The sequence below is a fragment of the Myxine glutinosa genome, chromosome 1, assembly GCF_964187855.1.
Source record: "Myxine glutinosa chromosome 1, kmMyxGlut1.1, whole genome shotgun sequence".
NCBI classification, from domain to species: domain Eukaryota; kingdom Metazoa; phylum Chordata; class Myxini; order Myxiniformes; family Myxinidae; genus Myxine; species Myxine glutinosa.
The window spans coordinates 376,452,550-376,471,119 of NC_136261.1; the positions used below are offsets into that span (position 1 = coordinate 376,452,550).

An 18,570-nucleotide genomic window follows, 5' to 3' on the forward strand; every position below is an offset into this window, starting at 1 on the left:
TGATTCTGAAGGGCGATTTTGAAGGGTGATTCTACAGAGTGATTCTAAAGGGTGATTCTAATTGGGGATTCTAAAGAGTGATTCAAAAGGGAAATGCTAAAGGGCGATTCTAAAGGGTGATTCCAAAGTGTAATTCTAAAGGGTCATTCAAAAGGGTAATTATAAAAGGTATTTCTGAAGGGTAATTCTGAAGGGTGATTCTAAAGGGCAATTCCAAAGGGTGATTCTAGAGGGCGATTCTAAAGGGCGATTCTAAAGGGTGATTCCAAAGGGTGATGCTAGAGGGCGATTCTAAAGGGCGATTCTAAAGGGTGATTCCAAAGGGTGATTCTACAGGGCGATTATAAAGGGTGATTCTAAAGGGTAATTCTAAAGGGTCATTCAAAAGGGTAATTATAAAAGGTATTTCTGAAGGGCAATTCCAAAGGGTGATTCTAGAGGGCGATTCTAAAGGGCGATTCTAAAGGGTGATTCCAAAGGGTGATTCTAGAGGGCGATTCTAAAGGGCGATTCTAAAGGGTGATTCCAAAGGGTGATTCTACAGGGCGATTATAAAGGGTGATTCTAAAGCGTAATTCTGAAGGGTCATTCTGAAGGGTAATTCTAAAGGGTAATTCTAATGGGTGATTCTAATGGGTAATTCCAAACGGTGATTCTAATGGGTAATTCCGAAGTGTGATTCTAAACGGTGATTCTAAAGGGTAATTCTAAAGGGTGATTCTAAAGGGTGATTCTAAATGGTGATTATAAAGGGTAATTCTAAAGGGTGATTCTAAAGGGTGATTCTAATGGGTGATTCTGAAGGGTGATTCTAAAGGGTGATTATAATGGGTAATTGTAAAGGGTAATTCCAAAGTGTGATTCTAAATGGTGATTCTGAAGAGTAATTCTAAAGGGCAATTCTAAAGGGCGATTCTAAACGGTGATTCTAAAGGGTGATTCTAAAGGGTGATTATAATGGGGAATTCTAACTGATAATTCTAAATGGTGATTCTAAATGCTGATTCTTAAGGGTAATTCTAAAGGGCAATTCTAAAGGGCGATTCTAAAGGGCGATTCGAAAGGGTGATTTTAAAGGGTACTTCTAAAGGACAATTCTAAAGGGTGATTTTAAAGGGTGATTCTAAAGGGTGATTCAAAAGGGAAATTCAAAAGGGCAATTCTAAAGCGGAATTCTAAAGGGTCATTCTGAAGGATAATTAAAAGGGTAATTCTAAAGGGTATTTCTAATGGGTGATTCCAAATGGTGATTCTAAAGGGTGATTCTAAAGGGTGATTCTAAAGGGTAATTGTAAAGGGTAATTCCGAAGTGTGATTCTAAATGGTGATTCTGAAGAGTAATTCCAAAGGGCAATTCTAAAGGGCGATTCTAAACGGTGATTCCAAAGCGTGATTCTACAGGGCGATTATAAAGGGTGATTCTAAAGCGTAATTCTGAAGGGTAATTTTGAAGGGTAATTCTAAAGGGTAATTCTAAAAGGTAATTCTAATGGGTAATTCCAAAGGGTGATTCTAATGGGTGATTCTGAAGGGTGATTGCAAAGCGTAATTTTAAAAGGTCATTCTAAAGGGTAATTATTTAGGGTAATTGTAAAGGGTAATTCCGAAGTGTGATTCTAAATGGTGATTCTGAAGAGTAATTCTAAAGGGCAATTCTAAAGGGCGATTCTAAATGGTGATTCTAAAGGGTGATTCTAAAGGGCGATTACTGATTATAATGGGTGATTCTAACTGATAATTCTAAATGGTGATTCTAAATGCTGATTCTTAAGGGTAATTCTAAAGGGCAATTCTAAAGGGCGATTCTAAAGGGCAATTCTAAAGGGCGATTCTAAATGGTGATTCTAAAGGGTGATTCTAAAGGGTGATTACTGATTATAATGGGTGATTCTAACTGATAATTCTAAATGGTGATTCTAAATGCTGATTCTTAAGGGTAATTCTAAAGGGCAATTCTAAAGGGCGATTCTAAAGGGCGATTCGAAAGGGTGATTTTAAAGGGTACTTCTAAAGGGCAATTCTAAAGGGTGATTTTAAAGGGTGATTCTAAAGGGTGATTCAAAAGGGAAATTCAAAAGGGCGATTCTAAAGCGTAATTCTAAAGGGTCATTCTGAAGGATAATTAAAAGGGTAATTCTAAAGGTTATTTCTAATGGGTGATTCCAAATGGTGATTCTAAAGGATGATTCTAAAGGGTAATTATTTAGGGTAAATGTAAAGGGTAATTCCGAAGTGTGATTCTAAATGGTGATTCTGAAGAGTAATTCTAAAGGGCGATTCTAAACGATGATTCTAAAGGGTGATTCTAAAGGGTGATTATAATGGGTAATTCTAACTGATAATTCTAAATGGTGATTCTAAATGCTGATTCTTAAGGGTAATTGTAAAGGGTAATTCTGAAGTGTGATTCTAAATGGTGATTCTGAAGAGTAATTCTAAAGGGCAATTCTAAAGGGCGATTCTAAACGGTGATTCTAAAGGGTGATTCTAAAGGGTGATTATAATGGGTAATTTTTAACTGATAATTCTAAATGGTGATTCTAAATGCTGATTCTTAAGGGTAATTCTAAAGGGCAATTCTAAAGGGCGATTCTAAAGGGTGATTCTAATTGGTGATTCCAAAGGATGATTCTAAAGGGTAATTCTAAAGGGTGATTCTCAAGGGTGATTCTAAAGGGTGATTCCAAAGGGCGATTCCAAAGGGCGATTCTAAAGGGTCATTCTAAAGGGTCATTCTGAAGGGTAATTCTGAAGTGTAATTCTCAAAGTGAATTCTGAAGGGTAATTCCAATGGGTGATTCTATATGGTGATTCTATTTGGTGATGCTGAAGGATGATTCAAAAGGGAAATGCTAAAGGGCGATTGTGAAGGGTGATTCTAAAGTGTAATTCTAAAGAGTCATTCTCAAGGGTGATTCTAAAGGGTGATTCCAAAGGGCGATTCCAAAGGGCGATTCTAAAGGGTCATTCTAAAGGGTCATTCTGAAGGGTAATTTTGAAGGGTAATTCTAAAGGGTGATTCCGAAGGGTAATTCTAAACGATGATTCTGAAGGGTGATTCTAAAGGGTGATTATAATGGGTGATTCTAATGGGTGATTCTCAAGGGTGATTCTAAACGATGATTCTGAAGGGTAATTCCAAAGGACGATTCTAAAGAGCAATTCTAAGGGACGATTCTAAAGGACGATTCTAAAGGGCGATTCTAAAGGGTGATTCTAAAGGGTGATTCTAAAGGGTGATTCTAAAGGGTGATTCTAACGGGTAATTCTAAAGGGTGATTCCAAAGGGTAATTCTAAACGATGATTCTGAAGGGTGATTCTAAAGGGTGATTATAATGGGTGATTCTAATGGGTGATTCTCAAGGGTGATTCTAAAGGGTGATTCTAAAGGGTGATCCTCATGGGTGATTCTAAAGGGTGATTCTAAAGGGTGATCCTAATGGGTGATTCTAAATGGTGATTCTCATGGGTTATTCTTAATGGTGATTCTAATGGGTGATCCTCATGGGTGATTCTAAAGGGTGATTCTAAAGGGTGATTCTAAAGGGTGATTCTAAATGGTGATTCTAATGGGTGATTCTAAATGGTGATTCTAATGGGTGATTATAAATGGTGATTCTAATGGGTGATTCTAAATGGTGATTCTAATGGGTGATTCTAAAGGGTGATTCTAAAGGGTGATTCTAAAGGGTGATTCTAAAGGGTGATTCTAATGGGTGATTCTAAATGGTGATTCTAATGGGTGATTCTAAATGGTGATTCTAATGGGTGATTCTAAAGGGTGATTCTAAAGGGTGATTCTAAAGGGTGATTCTAAAGGGTGATTCTAATGGGTGATTCTAAATGGTGATTCTAAATGGTGATTCTAATGGGTTATTCTAAAGGGTGATTCTAAAGGGTGATTCTAAAGGGTGATCCTGATGGGTGATCCTAATGGGTGATTCTAAATGGTGATTCTAATGGGTGATTCTAAAGGGTGATTCTAATGGGTTTCGTTCGTTTCTCGGCTTTGCCCGTTTCATATTAAAAATGCCAAACTGAACCGCTTCTTTCAGACCATTGCCATTTGCCTTTTTTTTTCAGACCATTGCCATTTGCCATTGAAAGGGTGACATTTTTTAAGGGAGTGCAATTGTTATAAACTCAAAAAGACAAACACCATGGTGATCCTCATATGAGGTGGTATCTTCATGATTACCTTCGCAAAAGCGGAAGGTTATGTTTTGATCGCTGTGTATTTATTTGTATGTCTGTGTGTGTGTGTGTGTGTGTATGTTATTCGCATAACTCAAAAAGTATTCAACCGAATTGCATGAAATTTGGTGGGATGATTGGTTATTATACGGGACACATTTGATTAGATTTTGGGAGCAATCGGGTCAAAGGTCAAGGTCAAGGTCACGAAAAGGTCAAAATCGTATTTTTACCATAGCGCGGTCAATTTTTATCCAATTGGCATGCAACTAATGCCAAAATGTTCAGAATTCAATGCCCGATCTTGTGATATACGACATGACCCAGTGAAGACATTACCCTTGTTAGCGGTTGGGGGTCAAAGGTCAGGGGGGTCACGACCTTGCAAAATGTGCGTTTTTTGTCATAACTCGGTCAATTCTTATCCGATTTGCATGAAATCAGCACCAAACTGTTCACTGTTCTGTTCCCTACACTCCCATGCCAAGTACAGAACAGTAGCTGCGGCGAAGGTATGCGCTCTACCGAGTGCCCGTTCTAGTTGTTTATATTTACCTGAAGGTACGTCCACAGGTGGCTCAGTTCCATCTTTCTTCCCGAAGGGCTCATCCAATGGTGCGCCGACAGGTCGGTACACAGCTGTCTCCGGCTCCGTTGTTACATTCCCCTCCTGGATGGGCTCATCCCATGGTGTGTGTGCGCTGATCCCAGGAGTGGAGACATTCCATTCTGTGTCAAAGCTGTCTTTCCCAGGAACTGAAACAACGTTTATCATAAACAGAAATTTTAATTGCACACGTGAGTTATTTGGTTTTCAACAGCTCAACAGTACAATATCTGGCTGACTAATTAACATAATTTATGCCATTATGCTAATGAGGAAGGCAAGTTGTACGTTTGGGGATACAAAGGATATTTAAGTTTTCTTAAGACTTTAGAATTTAACATCAGAAGTACAATTTTCTTCCAGCCAAGTGGATGGGATAGGGGGGGGGGGGGGGGGAGATGGAGGAGGGAAGAGGCTGGGCTGAGGAGGGAGGGTGGGGGTGGAAGAGTGAGTTTGGGGAGGGGGTGAGGTTAGGTTTAGGAGGGGGGCTGGGTCTTGAGGGGTGCATACATGTGGGGTAGGGTATTGTTCCTACCTTCACTCCCGTGAGTTACATTGCTGCGATTACCGCCAACACTCAGAATGAGGTCCAAGTGGGGGAAATCCTTCGTGGGGAGTGCACCCCCAGTCATTTGCTGCTTCTTCACTGCCTGAGACGCTTGCCATTTCAGTTGATTCCATTTGTTTTTCAAACCCCTCTCGGTCCTTTCAATTACTCCTCCATTGCATAAATTGACGTTTTTGGTAATTGTTGCCCAAACGTTGCTGTTATTTTGCCTTCTTCCCCCGTACTTGTCCCTTGGCAGTCGATTTGACTTTGCAGTCGCTATCTCCAATAACAAACATCGAATCTCCCTGTCGGAAAAATTACTCTTACGGTCCCTCTTGTTACGGTACCTCGTCGGAGCCATGTTGTGACGTCACGTAAGCTTTCTGCGCATGCCAAGTGATCCGAGAGCGGAGAGGAAAACACGGAGATGGAATGGATCACGGAATTCCACGCTCAAAATAAAACTTTTCGTTTTATAACGAAAAAATAGTTTTAAATCTGTCATAGTCGGTGTTCGGATTTCACGACAGAAGAATGCGTTCAGCCGAAGCTTGACAAGTTCCAGTGACAACGAACTCCAGTCACACATTGTAGTCTTATCTGGCTTAATCCCAGTGTAGACTCCAGTCACACAATCTAGTCTGGCTTAGTCCCAGTGTAGGCTCCAGTCACACAATGTAGTCTGGCTTAGTCCCAGTGTAGACTGCAGCCACAGTCTAGTCTAGTCCTAGATTCGGCTCCAGCCACACAATCTAGTCTGGCTTAGTCCCAGTGTAGACTCCAGCCACAGTCTAGTCTGGCTTAGTCCTAGCGTAGGTTCCAGCCACACACTCTAGTCTGGCTTCGTCCCAGTGTAAACTCCAGCCACAGTCTAGTCTAGTCCTAGCATAGGCTCCAGTCACACAATCTAGTCTGGCTTAGTCCCAGTGTAGACTCCAGCCACAGTCTAGTCTAGTCCTAGCATAGGCTTCAGTCACAGTCTAGTCTGGCTTACTCCCAGTGTAGACTCCAGCCACAGTCTAGTCTCGTCCTAGCATTGGCTTCAGTCACAATCTAGTCTCGTCTAGTCTAGTCTAGTCCTAGTGTAGGCTTCAGCCGCACAATCTAATCTGGCTTAGTCCCAGTGTAGACTCCAGCCACAGTCTAGTCTAGTCCTAGCATCGGCTTCAGTCACAGTCTCATCTGGCTTAGTCCCAGTGTAGACTCCAACCACAGTCTAGTCTAGCCCTAGCATAGGCTTCAGTCGCAGTCTAGTCTGGCTTAGTCGCAGTGTAGACTCCAGCCACAGTCTAGTCTAGTCCTAGCATTGGCTTCAGTCACAATCTAGTCTCGTCTAGTCTAGTCTAGTCCTAGTGTAGGCTTCAGCCGCACAATCTAATCTGGCTTAGTCCCAGTGTAGACTCCAGCCACAGACTAGTCTAGTCCTAGCATCGGCTTCAGTCACAGTCTCATCTGGCTTAGTCCCAGTGTAGACTCCAACCACAGTCTAGTCTAGCCCTAGCATAGGCTTCAGTCACAGTCTAGTCTGGCTTAGTCCCAGTGTAGACTCCAGCCACAGTCTAGTCTCGTCCTAGCGTAGCCTCCAGCTACACAATCTAGTCTGGCTTAGTCCGAGTGTAGACTCCAGCCACAGTCTAGTCTAGTCCTAGCATCAGCTTCAGTCACAGTCTCATCTGGCTTAGTCCCAGTGTAGACTCCAACCACAGTCTAGTCTAGCCCTAGCATAGGCTTCAGTCACAGTCTAGTCTGGCTTAGTCCCAGTGTAGACTCCAGCCACAGTCTAGTCTCGTCCTGGCATAGCCTCCAGCCACACAATCTAGTCTGGCTTAGTCCCAGTATAGACTCCAGCCACAGTCTAGTCTAGTCCTAGCATAGGCTTCAGTCACAGTCTAGTCTGGCTTAGTCCCAGTGTAGACTCCAGCCACAGTCTAGTCTCGTCCTAGCATAGCCTCCAGCCACACAATCTAGTCTGGCTTAGTCCCAGTGTCGACTCCAGCCACAGTCTAGTCTAGTCCTAGCGTAGGCTCCAGCCACACACTCTAGTCTGGCTTATTCCCAGTATAGACTCCAGCCACAGTCTAGTCTGGTCCTAGCGTAGGCTCCAGCCACACAATCTAGTCTGGCTTAGTCCGAGTGTAGACTCCAGCCACAGTCTAGTTTCGTCCTCGCGTAGGCTCCAGTCACACAATCTAGTCTGGCTTAGTCCCTGTAGATACCAGCCACAGTCTAGTCTAGTCCTAGCATAGGCTTTAGTCACAGTCTAGTCTAGTCCTAGCATAGGCTCCAGTCACAATCTAGTCTAGTCTAGTCTAGTCGAGTCCTAGTGTAGGCTCCAGCCATACACTCTAGTCTGGCTTAGTCCCGGTGTAGTAGGCTCCATCCACGGTCTAGTCTAGTCCTAGTGTAGGCTCCAGTCATAATCTAGTCTCGTCCCGGTGAAGGCTCCAGTCACAGTCTAGTTTAGTCCCGGTGTAGGCTCCAGTTATAGTCTAGTCTAGTCCCGGTGAAGTCTCCAGTCATAGTCTAGTGTAGTCCCGGTGAAGGCTCCAGTCACAGACTAGTTAAGTTCCGATGTAGGCTCCAGCACATTCTAGTCTAGTCCCATTGTAGGCTCCAGTCATAGTCTAGTCTAGTCCCCGTGAAGGCTACAGTCAGACTAGTCTAGTCCCGGTGTAGGCTCCAGTCATAGTCTAGTCCTGGTGAAGGCTCCAGATGCAGACTAGTCTAGTCCCGGTGTAGGCTCCATTCACAGACTAGTCTAGTCCCGGTGTAGGCTCCAGTCACAGACCTGGCAGGTCCTCATTCAGGCCCAGTCACAGAGAAGTCTAATCCTTGTGTAGGCTCTAGTCACAGACTAGTCTCTTCCTGGTTCAGGCTCCAGTCACAGACTAGTCTAGTCCTGGTGTAGGCTCCAGTCACATTTTTAGGAAGTCAGACTGTGATTTACTCCAAGAATATGTAAATGCATTGGCCCTCTGCTCTCGCCTGTGGATTTTAAACTTCAATGCTGATAAATGTGCCGTGCTGAGGATCAATGCAGCAATACAGTACAGCTACTCCTTAAATTGAACTGATCTTTTGTTAGTTGAAGAACAGGCAGATCTAGGAATAGTGTACTAATTTCAAATTACTTGAAACCATCTAAACATGTTGCCGCGTTACCCAGCGATTAAGACCACTGGGTTACGAATGACCGATCATTTTTACTCCCGAGGCGCGTAGCCAAAATTGTGCGGTTGGTCAGTTGCGCGCGGGTGAAGGAAACAAAGCACTTACCTGGACGAAGCACACGGGTTTAATCCTAAACCTAACACCATGCAAACAAGACAATGAAAATTCATCAATAATGGGTTTAATAACAAAATAAAGCGAGTCGAAATAAATGTCGAGGTAAATTAAATTTCCTAATGTGAGGATCTTCACAACACACAACAGGGGGATGATAAAATAAAAATAAAATCCCTTTAGCCAGCCAGCACTCAGCTTTGGTCCAAAATGCTTTTGGGGGTCAAAGGGTTAGGAATGACCGGGATGGTGGTGGAGAACTGAGAAACTCCTCATCCATAAAATATCCCATATGGTCTGCATCTCAGGTAGCCTCTCCTAATCAAACTCCTAATGCATGGCTTCTCGTGTCGATCCCTGTTTTTAACTAAATGCAGAGGTGTGAAAGGCGGGTACCTGGCGCCTTAAAACCAAGCGTGCTCCAGGTTGGTGGAACTCCTTAGCCTTGGCCGGCAATCTGCCTAGGGAGACAACTCTGATCTCAAACCCGGGTGGGTGATACTCGTTAGCCTTGTACGGTAGGCTGCCTAGGAGAAGGACAACTCTCATTTCAAACCCGGGTGGGTTGAGCTCGTTAGCCTTGGTTGGCAGTCTACCAAAAATTGGGGTGGAAGCACTGTTGTCTCGAAGCAGACCAGTTCACCCCTCCCAGCCTTATTTGTTATGTGAAGAGACAACTTTCTATATTTGTCTTGTTTCAGTCTAAGGGGCTGGTTGTTCTGCTTTTGTTTTCTTTGTGTAGCCCCCACCTCGAGTGGCCCTGTAGGCTTTGTGGTGGGCACTATGCCATTTAAAAAAACAATAAAAAGGGGCTTGGTGGTCATTGCAGCCGGTGTAGCCACTTGCGTGGGAAGCGCTCCAAAAATGGCACTGAAACTGTGCGTCAAACGCTCAGGCATGAAGAAAGCAGCCAAGGCGGCCGCCTTTCGCTCTCCACTGTCAAGTGCCATGCGGACCCCAGCTCCTTGATGAGCCCAAATGTTGCCCACCTCTGTTGAGATATTGCCAGTGCAGCAAAAGCTCCACGCTCCTTCCAAAGCACACCAAATCCCAGCACACCAAACGCACCAACAATGGCAAAGCCGCCTTGTTGTAGTTGTAAAAAAAACATAGGGAAAAGCCACAGGTGACAATCCCATACTGGGGGGAAACTAACCTTAACCCCTATCTACTTAACACAGCTTCACCCCCCCGTGTGAAGACACATAAACAATCTTAAGCTCCAGTTTTCCTACTTAAATACATTGAGATGTCTCCTCCTCGTCCACGGTCCTAACAATCCTACCTCTACTATGGTATTCCATCACTTACCCCAACAAACGTAACAATATCGATGTGTTTGTCAAGAAAGCATACCACAAATATTGGAACATTTCAAAGATGTTTTCGTGGTTTTTCTAAGCACATACTTACTGTTCTGTACACCTCTGTGATATGTCCTGTGTTGGAATATGCTTCTACAGTATGGAATCCTTGGTTAGTAAAAGGCATCACAAAGTTAGACAAAGTCCAAAGCAAGAGCTTGAAACTTACTCCAGAAGTTGAATCGGAATCCCTCAAATCCAGGAGGAACAAGACGGACTTAACAGAGACATTAAAGTATTTGCATGGTAATTACCAAACGGATTGGAATGCTCTTTTCTCTAAACCTAACCGAGTCTTCCGGGTCACTCCTAAAAGCTAATGAATGAAAGAAGTATATATGATTAAAGCAAATCATCAATAAAAGTGTGGTGACACCCTAGAACAGCCCACAAGAGAACATAAAGTATCTGCATCGGACGTATGAAAATTCAAGAGTAATCTCGGATCCCCACTGATAAGTGAAAATGGATAATCAACCAAGTACCAAGCAGTCTAGTCTCAGTTCCTACGTGTGGGTCCAGGAGAGTGTTGTGGATGAAATCCGGAAAATTACCATTTTCAGTGTAGTCATCTTTCCTTACGAGGAACTTAAAACAGGAGGTCATTATGCTCATCAAAGCCTGCACTCTGGTTGCCAACCTATGGTTGTTTGGCTGTGCTCTGTTTGTAAATGCTGAGCGTCAAGCAAGGTGCCACCACTTCCATTTTTAAAGTCTTTGATATGACTCAGTCAGGATTTGAACGACCAAACTCCCAGATTCAGAGTTGATGTTCTCTAACCGTTGCACCATTGAGTCTGATTATATGGAGGAGCATGGCTTCTGGTATTCCTGCAGTTTTATGTACGTCGAGTTACAATAGACAGACTAAAGAGAGCCAACGATACCACAAGTCAGAGAGTCAAGAAGCATCCATTGAAAAAAACCGTTTCGCAATATGAACGTAATCTACCTATATAAAACAGTGTGTTTGTACATTAGTACATTTGTCTGTCCCCTTAAGGATGACTTGAGTACAGGGTTTTAAAGGCCAATCTTTTAGCACAACTGTGTGTTCACTAAGGTCTATTTTTGAGGATAAAACAATTCCAAAAACACTTTCCATAAAAGAGTAAATATATCTCTTCTATTGGAATTGTAGATGGTGGCTTACAAACGGAGCCTCAAGGGCGGTGTAAAGAACCGTTCTTTTTAATAACAATAAATACAAGGTGCAGGGAGGTGAAATTCGCTGCACATGGTGTGCAATGCGTGCAAAGTAAAACAAGTATTCATTCACGTCTGTGGGATGTGAAATAAATAAAGATAGAAGCACACTTGGCGCTAGGCCGAGGCTTCAGACTTTGGCATGCTCGCCAGGCTGTAACGTTGAATAAACAGTTCCAAACCCCCCATTTTTGATAGACGTTTAGACGAGTATCTAATATCTGAGACTCGCCAGATCTTGTATGGTCTTCAAGTTGGGCTTCAAAAGCAGAGCTTGAAGCGAATGAGTTTCAGACATAGAAATGTTAATGTTAAAACATAATTTAAAAACAAAGACACCGTATAGTATGATAATTTGCTCATTTTAATGTGAAAACACAAGTTTATCGTAACCATCCCAACTTATGAAACACGCACTGCACACCCAGAGTACAACCACCAAGTTTCAACTCGTTCCGTCCGACGGTTTCGGAGTACATAGACAACAGACAGACAGAGATGGCTAGCTTTGTCTAATAGTAATAGATAGAGCGCCTACAAAGTTTCTGCCTGGAGGAGAATGTCAGTCCTTGGGAATCTACCTCCTGCCTTGAAATACCAATGGTGAGGAAGTCCTTGATTTTGACCACTTCAAGAGAAGCAAGATGGAAAGCAGGAGCACCACCCCCGATGAGCGAGCCAAACTCCATGGAGCTCTGTATGAAATTTTTGCTTACAGTGGCGGCGCCAGGAAAAAACTGTTGTTATTGGTGCCCCTCCATTGCTACATCTCTTCTTTCTCTTCCTCGTTCTCACTGATTCATTTCCATTCTCCCCGTGGGTATTCTCTTCTTCTTCACCTTCAATTTCATTCTCACTTGATTCTGGTGAATGCGGTCTCTCCTTTTTTCCATCTTCTTTCTTTGTCATTTTTAGCAGGCAGCCAGTACTTTACTTGATTATTTTGCTTCTTCACTCTCCTTACTATTCATTTTTGAGGCAGTGAACCACTCATTTCCCCACTCATTGTCGATTCTTAAATGGTGAAGCCACTTCAATATTTGCCTATGTACGTCCGTTAAAAATGAAGACGAGCTGATTGGAATCTCCCGCGATGAAGCTGATTGTGAGGGCCTTTCACTCTCTCACCGCAGACAGGTTGGTGGTCTTTCTGTCTTCTACCGACTCCTATCCGGCCTTGCTCCCCCAGCTCTCTCTGTGCTCTGTCCCCCAAATATTCCTACAGGTCGCACAAGATCTGCCAGCAACCCTCTTATGGTTAAACTGCCAAAATCAAGACTCTCTGGTCACCTTCAATCTCTTCAATCCCACTCCTCCCTCCAGGTCTTTAAAACAGCTGTTCACCACCATCTCTTATCTTCCCGCATCCAAAACCTTGATCTTTTCTACCCCAGTTAACCCTTTGAGTACAGGATTTTTATGATAAAAATACCCCCGGTACAGGATTAATTTAGCATTTTGGAACGGGAATGCAACCACGTACTGACGATCTATTTATCGGAATAGTCAATGACGTGTAGTAACGTCATCCCTCATCCGTACACAAAACTTTTTCGCGGGTTGCGGCACTGGACATCATCCGTACTCAAAGGGTTAATTCACACCAGATCCACTTTTTTGAAATACCGACTTCTTTCCTGGAAGTCCTAGCTGTGTCCATGTGTTTTATACCTCTCCCACCCCCCCCCCACCCACCCCCCTTCCCATGCCTCCTACCCCCAAGCCCTCTCCCTTCCACAGATCCCCCGATGTCCCTGTTCTCTACTGTTGTGCTTGTGTACTTCCTTCTCTCCCACTCCCTTTATTATATGTTTTATGTGTCCGTTTATGTTTTTTGTGTTTAGTGTGCAAGCTCTTACACAAGCCTCGATGTTGTATACAAAAAAAAAGAGCCTTTCTAACCCACCATGTTTAATTCTGAAGGGTTCTAAAGGGGTTCTAAAGGGTAATTCGAAGGGGGTCTGAAGGGTAAATCTAAGCGGGTCTAAAGGATAATTCTAAAGGGGTCTAAAGGGTAAATCTAAAGGGTTTCTTTAATTTCTAAGCTTTCCATATTTGATATTAAAATGCCAAACTGAACCTTCAGCACGGGTGTGACTTTTTTCATTGTTTGATGACTACAGTGCCGTCTATACCAGTAACGAGAGTACAGCCGATGAATGCTCCGCTAACAGCAATCACAGCTGCATTGGACGAGCGTTGCTGTGAATCTCGCTCTTGATTGCTGGCAGCAATTACTGAATTCAATTCTGTCTAAAACTCCTTAGAGAGCCCAGTCAAAGTGAAATTTGATTTGAAAGTCACCGTACTTTATTGAAAGTTCACTAAAAATATTCCCTGAAAATACGATAGTCGTCAAAAACAAAGTGTCGACCACCACAGGCACATGTGTTGGAGAAACATTATTTTTTACGATAAAAAATTATCGAAATATAGAGGCGTGTTCAGTTCGAAAGTGGCTTGCCTCATTTTATCCTCCAGGTACCCCAAATAAACCCAAACGTAAGTGCGGCAAAATGGTGGCAACATGAGATGCAGAGTCTCTTAATAAAAATAAACAACTATGAACATGAGAAACAGTTTAATAAAATCTGGGACAAATAGAACCAAGCAATCCAAGGATTATAAGAAAAACTACCATCCTATAGACTCACAAGCACAACAGTCAAACCAGCACATATAAACTGGGCAGAGAGATCATGCACAGGATGAATCCCCAAGCTGCGACATGAGTTAAACGTGCAGCCAGTGCGGTGAACCAGTCTCGAAACAGGATGCAGGCAGAAGGGCACGTGGAGCTATCCCGGTGCTGCTGCAACAATGGAAGTGTAGAGAGGTCCTGGCGAAGAGGCGAATTGTGAAGCAGGAAGTCAGCGTTTCCGTGGAGTCCTCCATCCTACAGAGACGGTTCTCTGGACTCCATTTTAGCATGGGATATGCTCTGATAACTCTGCTTGCAACCTCCCCATCATGTCCATAAATGGGACCCTACACCAAATTAGGACGGCTCCATGAGGGAGCATGGACCATTGGACCAATCACCTTCCCGGATACTGTTAGCCAGTACCCATTCCATATATGGACAAATCCTGCACACCCAAGTAGTCGGCTGTGTGAATCACCCTCTTCCCCCATCCCTATCATTGTAGGAAACATACTGTCCTGCAGTTTCTCTTTTTACCCAGCTTTCACACAATTCGACAAAGGGGAAAACGTGGGAAAGACATCCCATGATATCTAGACTAAAGCAGACAATGCTGGCGTGCCGCAGAAAAGACAAATAAACTCAACTACATGTACTAACGTTATATATTGATGTGCATAGCTCCTAGGCTCCATATGTATTGACTGGCCATAAATCCCTGTTAAAGCTTTGCATCACAGAAGCCACGATATGGTATGCAAAGACAAGAACTAGGCAGAGTCTGTGGAGCTTACGTTGACACTAGTTAAACTGATGGGCCCTTATGCACGGACCGGGCATAAGCCCCAAAGGCAAATCTTTGCTCTTCGGTATGCACACAAGCTGCATCATTGTGCACAGACAAAGACCTGGCCTATTTGTTCAGTGCACATCGAGACTATCTTTAAGCCGACGAAACCCCGGCCTGTACACATTGTCCAAGATTGCACAAGTTTGCAACGATAGCCAACATCCACACATATATCAAAACCCTATACAAGACTGGAAAAAGTGTGCTGAGGCCCTTCTAACAGTTGTAGACAGAGAGGCGGAGCTGGGAGGGGTGGGAGCAACGCACTTTTAACAAAACAAAAGTTACATTCACACATCATCCTTGCCTAACAAAATGCACCATTCAAATCAAATTCCCTCTAAGATGCCTCCTGGTGTTGGCTTCATGGTAAAGGTGGCTGGTTTAGCATCTTAGGGTCTTGAGTTTGAACCCCTGTCGTGCCGTTTAAATAATATCAGCTGGGTTGGCCCGACCTGTCATCCTTCAGAGGTCGGCAAAATGAGCACCAGATTACTGGTATTAGGGGTATTGTATCAGCACCACAGTCACCCATCCAGAAAATGATGCAAGCAGCAACACAGGTTTCATACGAAACAACATTCCCTCTAAGATGCCCACATACCCAAGTGATACTTTAGCTTTTAGACTTCTAGGATTGCTTTCACTTTCTGTACTTCTAACCATTTCGCCTTCGCTACATGTTTTTCTATCGTCGTCGACATCCAATGCTTAAAGAGGGCAACCTCTTCGTCGGTTTCTGGAGTCATCACCAACTGCCACTGCCGACCCTTCCTGAGCCATTGACCATGTTGTAAGAAGACAAATGGTGATTGGACACCGCCGACAGCCAGGATATATCAAAGTCTTGTACTGGCCTTAGTACTGTTGATGTAGAGGAGACCAGGTCTGTGACATGGACCGCAGATATCCAAAATTAATATGACAACATGTTTCACATTCAACGCATTTGTTTTGAAATTATGTTCATAAAGTCAACGTGTATGAATGTTGCGGCATCTTCACATGTTACGGAAGGGGTGTGGAAGCAGTAAGTAAGGGGTAGCGTGTGGATACTAACACGTTCAAGATGGATGTTATTGACTAGTTTCCTATTGCATCTCCAGGCGCTGCATGACGTCATTGCCAGGCACCGAAGGGAGCCCTGTAATGACGTACGCTGAAAGGGAGTACTCAGTTTTTACTCCGGTTCCTTTCTTGTTTGTTTTAATGTTTGTCCGGGCAATATCTCAGCCATCCTTTGAACTAGGAGCTGAAATTTCAGCACAATAGTGAGCAAGTACTTTGAAAAAACGGTATTTTTTGTTTTTTGGTTAATCAATTAATTGATTAGTTACTTAATTATTACCAATTAATTAAGTACTTATTTATTTCCTTTCTCATCAGGCGACTTTTGAGCTAGGGAGCTGATATTTGGACACTGACAATGACCAAGTGATTTGGCTATGAAGGTATTTATGTTTTATTGATTGATGAATTAATCGATTAATTACTTAATTATTCGATTAATGGACTAACTAAATGATTTTTTTTAAAGTTACAGATTTGGATGAAACGGTGGTGGTTTAGGTATGCTGTTAGCCAATTGATTAATAATTTAATTATTTTACCATTATTATTTATTTATTTTCATTATTAATCACTTATTTCTTTTCTTTCTCTTCTGGGCAATATCTCAGGCACCTTTTGAGCGAGGAAGCTGATATTTGAACACGACAATGACCAAGTGATTTGGCTATAAAGGGTATTTTTGATTTCTTGATTAATCAAATTAATCGATTAATTATTTACTGATAAATCAATTAATCAATTAGTTATTTAATTTTTCATTAATTAATTTTCAAAAAGATACAGCTTCAGATGAAACACTGGTGGTTTTTGGTATGCTATTAGCCGATTGATTAATAAATTATTTTATTATTATTTCTATTTATTGATTTTAATTATGCAATTAATCAATCAATTTATTGTACACCACACGCTCCCAATTCTGTCTCTATGTGCTGCACGGAGGTATCGCCTGGTGCCGAAGGCGCCCCGGCAATGCATGTTATTGGAGGACATGTTATTACCTTCGCCAGACGAGAGGGTACTGCATTTGAATCAGTTTGTTTGTCTGTTTGGCATGGGGGTGGTGTACTTTGAATGTACCTGTACTTGTTATGTGTATTTTTTAAGGGAGTACAATTATTGTTATGAACTCAAAAGACAAAACACCATGGTGATACTCATATCAGGTGGTATCTTCATTGTCATTTATATTTACCTGAAGGTACGTCCACATGCGGCTCAGTTCCATCTTTATTCCTGAAGGGCTCATCCAATGGTGCGCCGACAGATCGGTACACAGCTTGCTCCGGCTCCGTTTTTACATGCCCCTCCTGGATGGGCTCATCCCATGGTGTGTGTGCGCTGATCCCAGGAGTGGAGACATTCCACTGTATGTCAAAGCTGTCTTTCCCAGGAACTGAAACAATGTTTATCATAAACAGAAATTTAAATTGCACAAGTGAGTGAATTAGTGTTTAAGAGCTCAACAGCACAATATCTAGCAAACTCATTGACATAATTTATTTCATTATGCAAACGAGGAAGGAAAGTTGCACGTTTGGGATACAAAGGATATTTCAGTTTTCTTGAGACTTTTCATTTAACATCAGAAGAACAATTGTATATGGTTGTTGGAGGGGAGGAGAGGGTGGGAGGGGTGGAGGTTGGAGGTGTGAGGTTGTGGAGGGGGGTTGAAGGTTTTGGGGGATGGGGAGGGGGTTAAGGGGTGCACACATGTAGAGTACAGTATTGTAGGTACCTACCTTCACTTTCGTCAGTTACATTGCTGCGAATACCAGCAACACTCAGAATGAGTTCCAAGTGGGGGAAATCCTTCGTAGGGAGTACACGCCCAGTCCTTTGCTGCTCTTTCACTATTTTAAGCGCATCAAATTTCAGTTTATTCCATTTACCTCTCAATCCATGTTCTGTCCTTTCAATTATTCCTCCATTATATAAATTTACTCTTTCGGTAATTGTTTCCCAAATGTTTTCTTCCTTCTCATTTATCGCGCCAAACGGGTCCCTTGAAAGCAGATCTGTCTTAGCACTCTTTATCTCAAACAACAAACACCTAATCTCGCTGTCACAAAAGTTTCTCTTACGTTCCCTCTTCTTCTTGACGTACTTCTTGGCAGCCATTTTGCGAGGTCACGTGAGCATGCTGCCCATGTTGAAGAGGACGAGAGCGGCGAGGAAAACACGGAGATGGAATAGATCACGGACTTCACGCTCCGAATGAAACTTTTATATATCTAAACAACTAGTTTTAAATCTGTCTTAGTCGGGGTGCGTATTTCGCGATTGGAGATTGCGTTCTGACGGGGCCTCCAGTCAGGACTGGTCTAGTCCCGACATAGGACCTAGTCACGACTCACGACTAGTGTCGTCCAGGCATCTCCAGTCATGAATACTCTAGTCCCAGCATAGCCTCCAGTCATGCCAAGTCTACTCCCGGCGTGGCCTCCAGTCACGACTAGTCTAGTCCCAGCGTGGCCTCCAGTCATGACTAGTCTTGTGCAGGAGTAGCCTCCAGTTACGCCGAGTCTAGTTCCGCCGTGGCCTCCAGTCATGACAAGTCTAGTCCTGGCATGGCCTCCAGTCATGACTAGTATCGTACTGACGTGGCCACCAGTCACGACTAGTCTAGTCCCGGTGTAGCCTCCAGTCACGACTAGTCTAGTACCGATGTGTCCTGCAGTCATGACTAGTCTTGTCCCGGCGTGACCTCCAGTCATGACTAGTCTAGTGCAGGAGTAGCCTCCAGTTACGCCGAGTCTAGTTCCGGCGTGGCCTCCAGTCACGACTAGTCTAGTCCT

The 18,570-nt window shown here is 43.2% G+C and overlaps 2 protein-coding genes across 3 annotated transcripts in view; both read right to left on the bottom strand.

Annotated features, from left to right (window-relative positions):
* Positions 1-18,570, bottom strand: part of LOC137415435 (uncharacterized) — a 116,280-nt gene that overhangs the window by 13,668 nt on the left and 84,042 nt on the right. The window contains exons 1-2 of one of the 2 annotated variants that reach the window (XM_068101017.2): positions 5,338-5,745; positions 4,751-4,951 (exon numbers count right to left, since the gene is read on the bottom strand). The exons of the other annotated variant lie outside the window; for it this stretch is intronic. Of the exons in view, the coding sequence (XP_067957118.2) occupies positions 4,751-4,951; positions 5,338-5,713 (577 nt within the window). The 5' untranslated portion in view covers positions 5,714-5,745. Of the gene's footprint in view, positions 1-4,750; positions 4,952-5,337; positions 5,746-18,570 lie in introns of those variants that run through there. 2 annotated transcript variants of the gene reach the window in all.
* Positions 13,774-17,932, bottom strand: LOC137415443 (uncharacterized). The gene is made up of 3 exons (XM_078770192.1): positions 17,515-17,932; positions 16,968-17,168; positions 13,774-15,589 (listed from the first exon to the last, which is right to left on the bottom strand). The coding sequence occupies exons 1-3, from the start codon at positions 17,891-17,893 to the stop codon at positions 15,450-15,452; spliced, it is 720 nt and encodes a 239-aa protein (XP_078626318.1). The 5' UTR covers positions 17,894-17,932; the 3' UTR covers positions 13,774-15,449.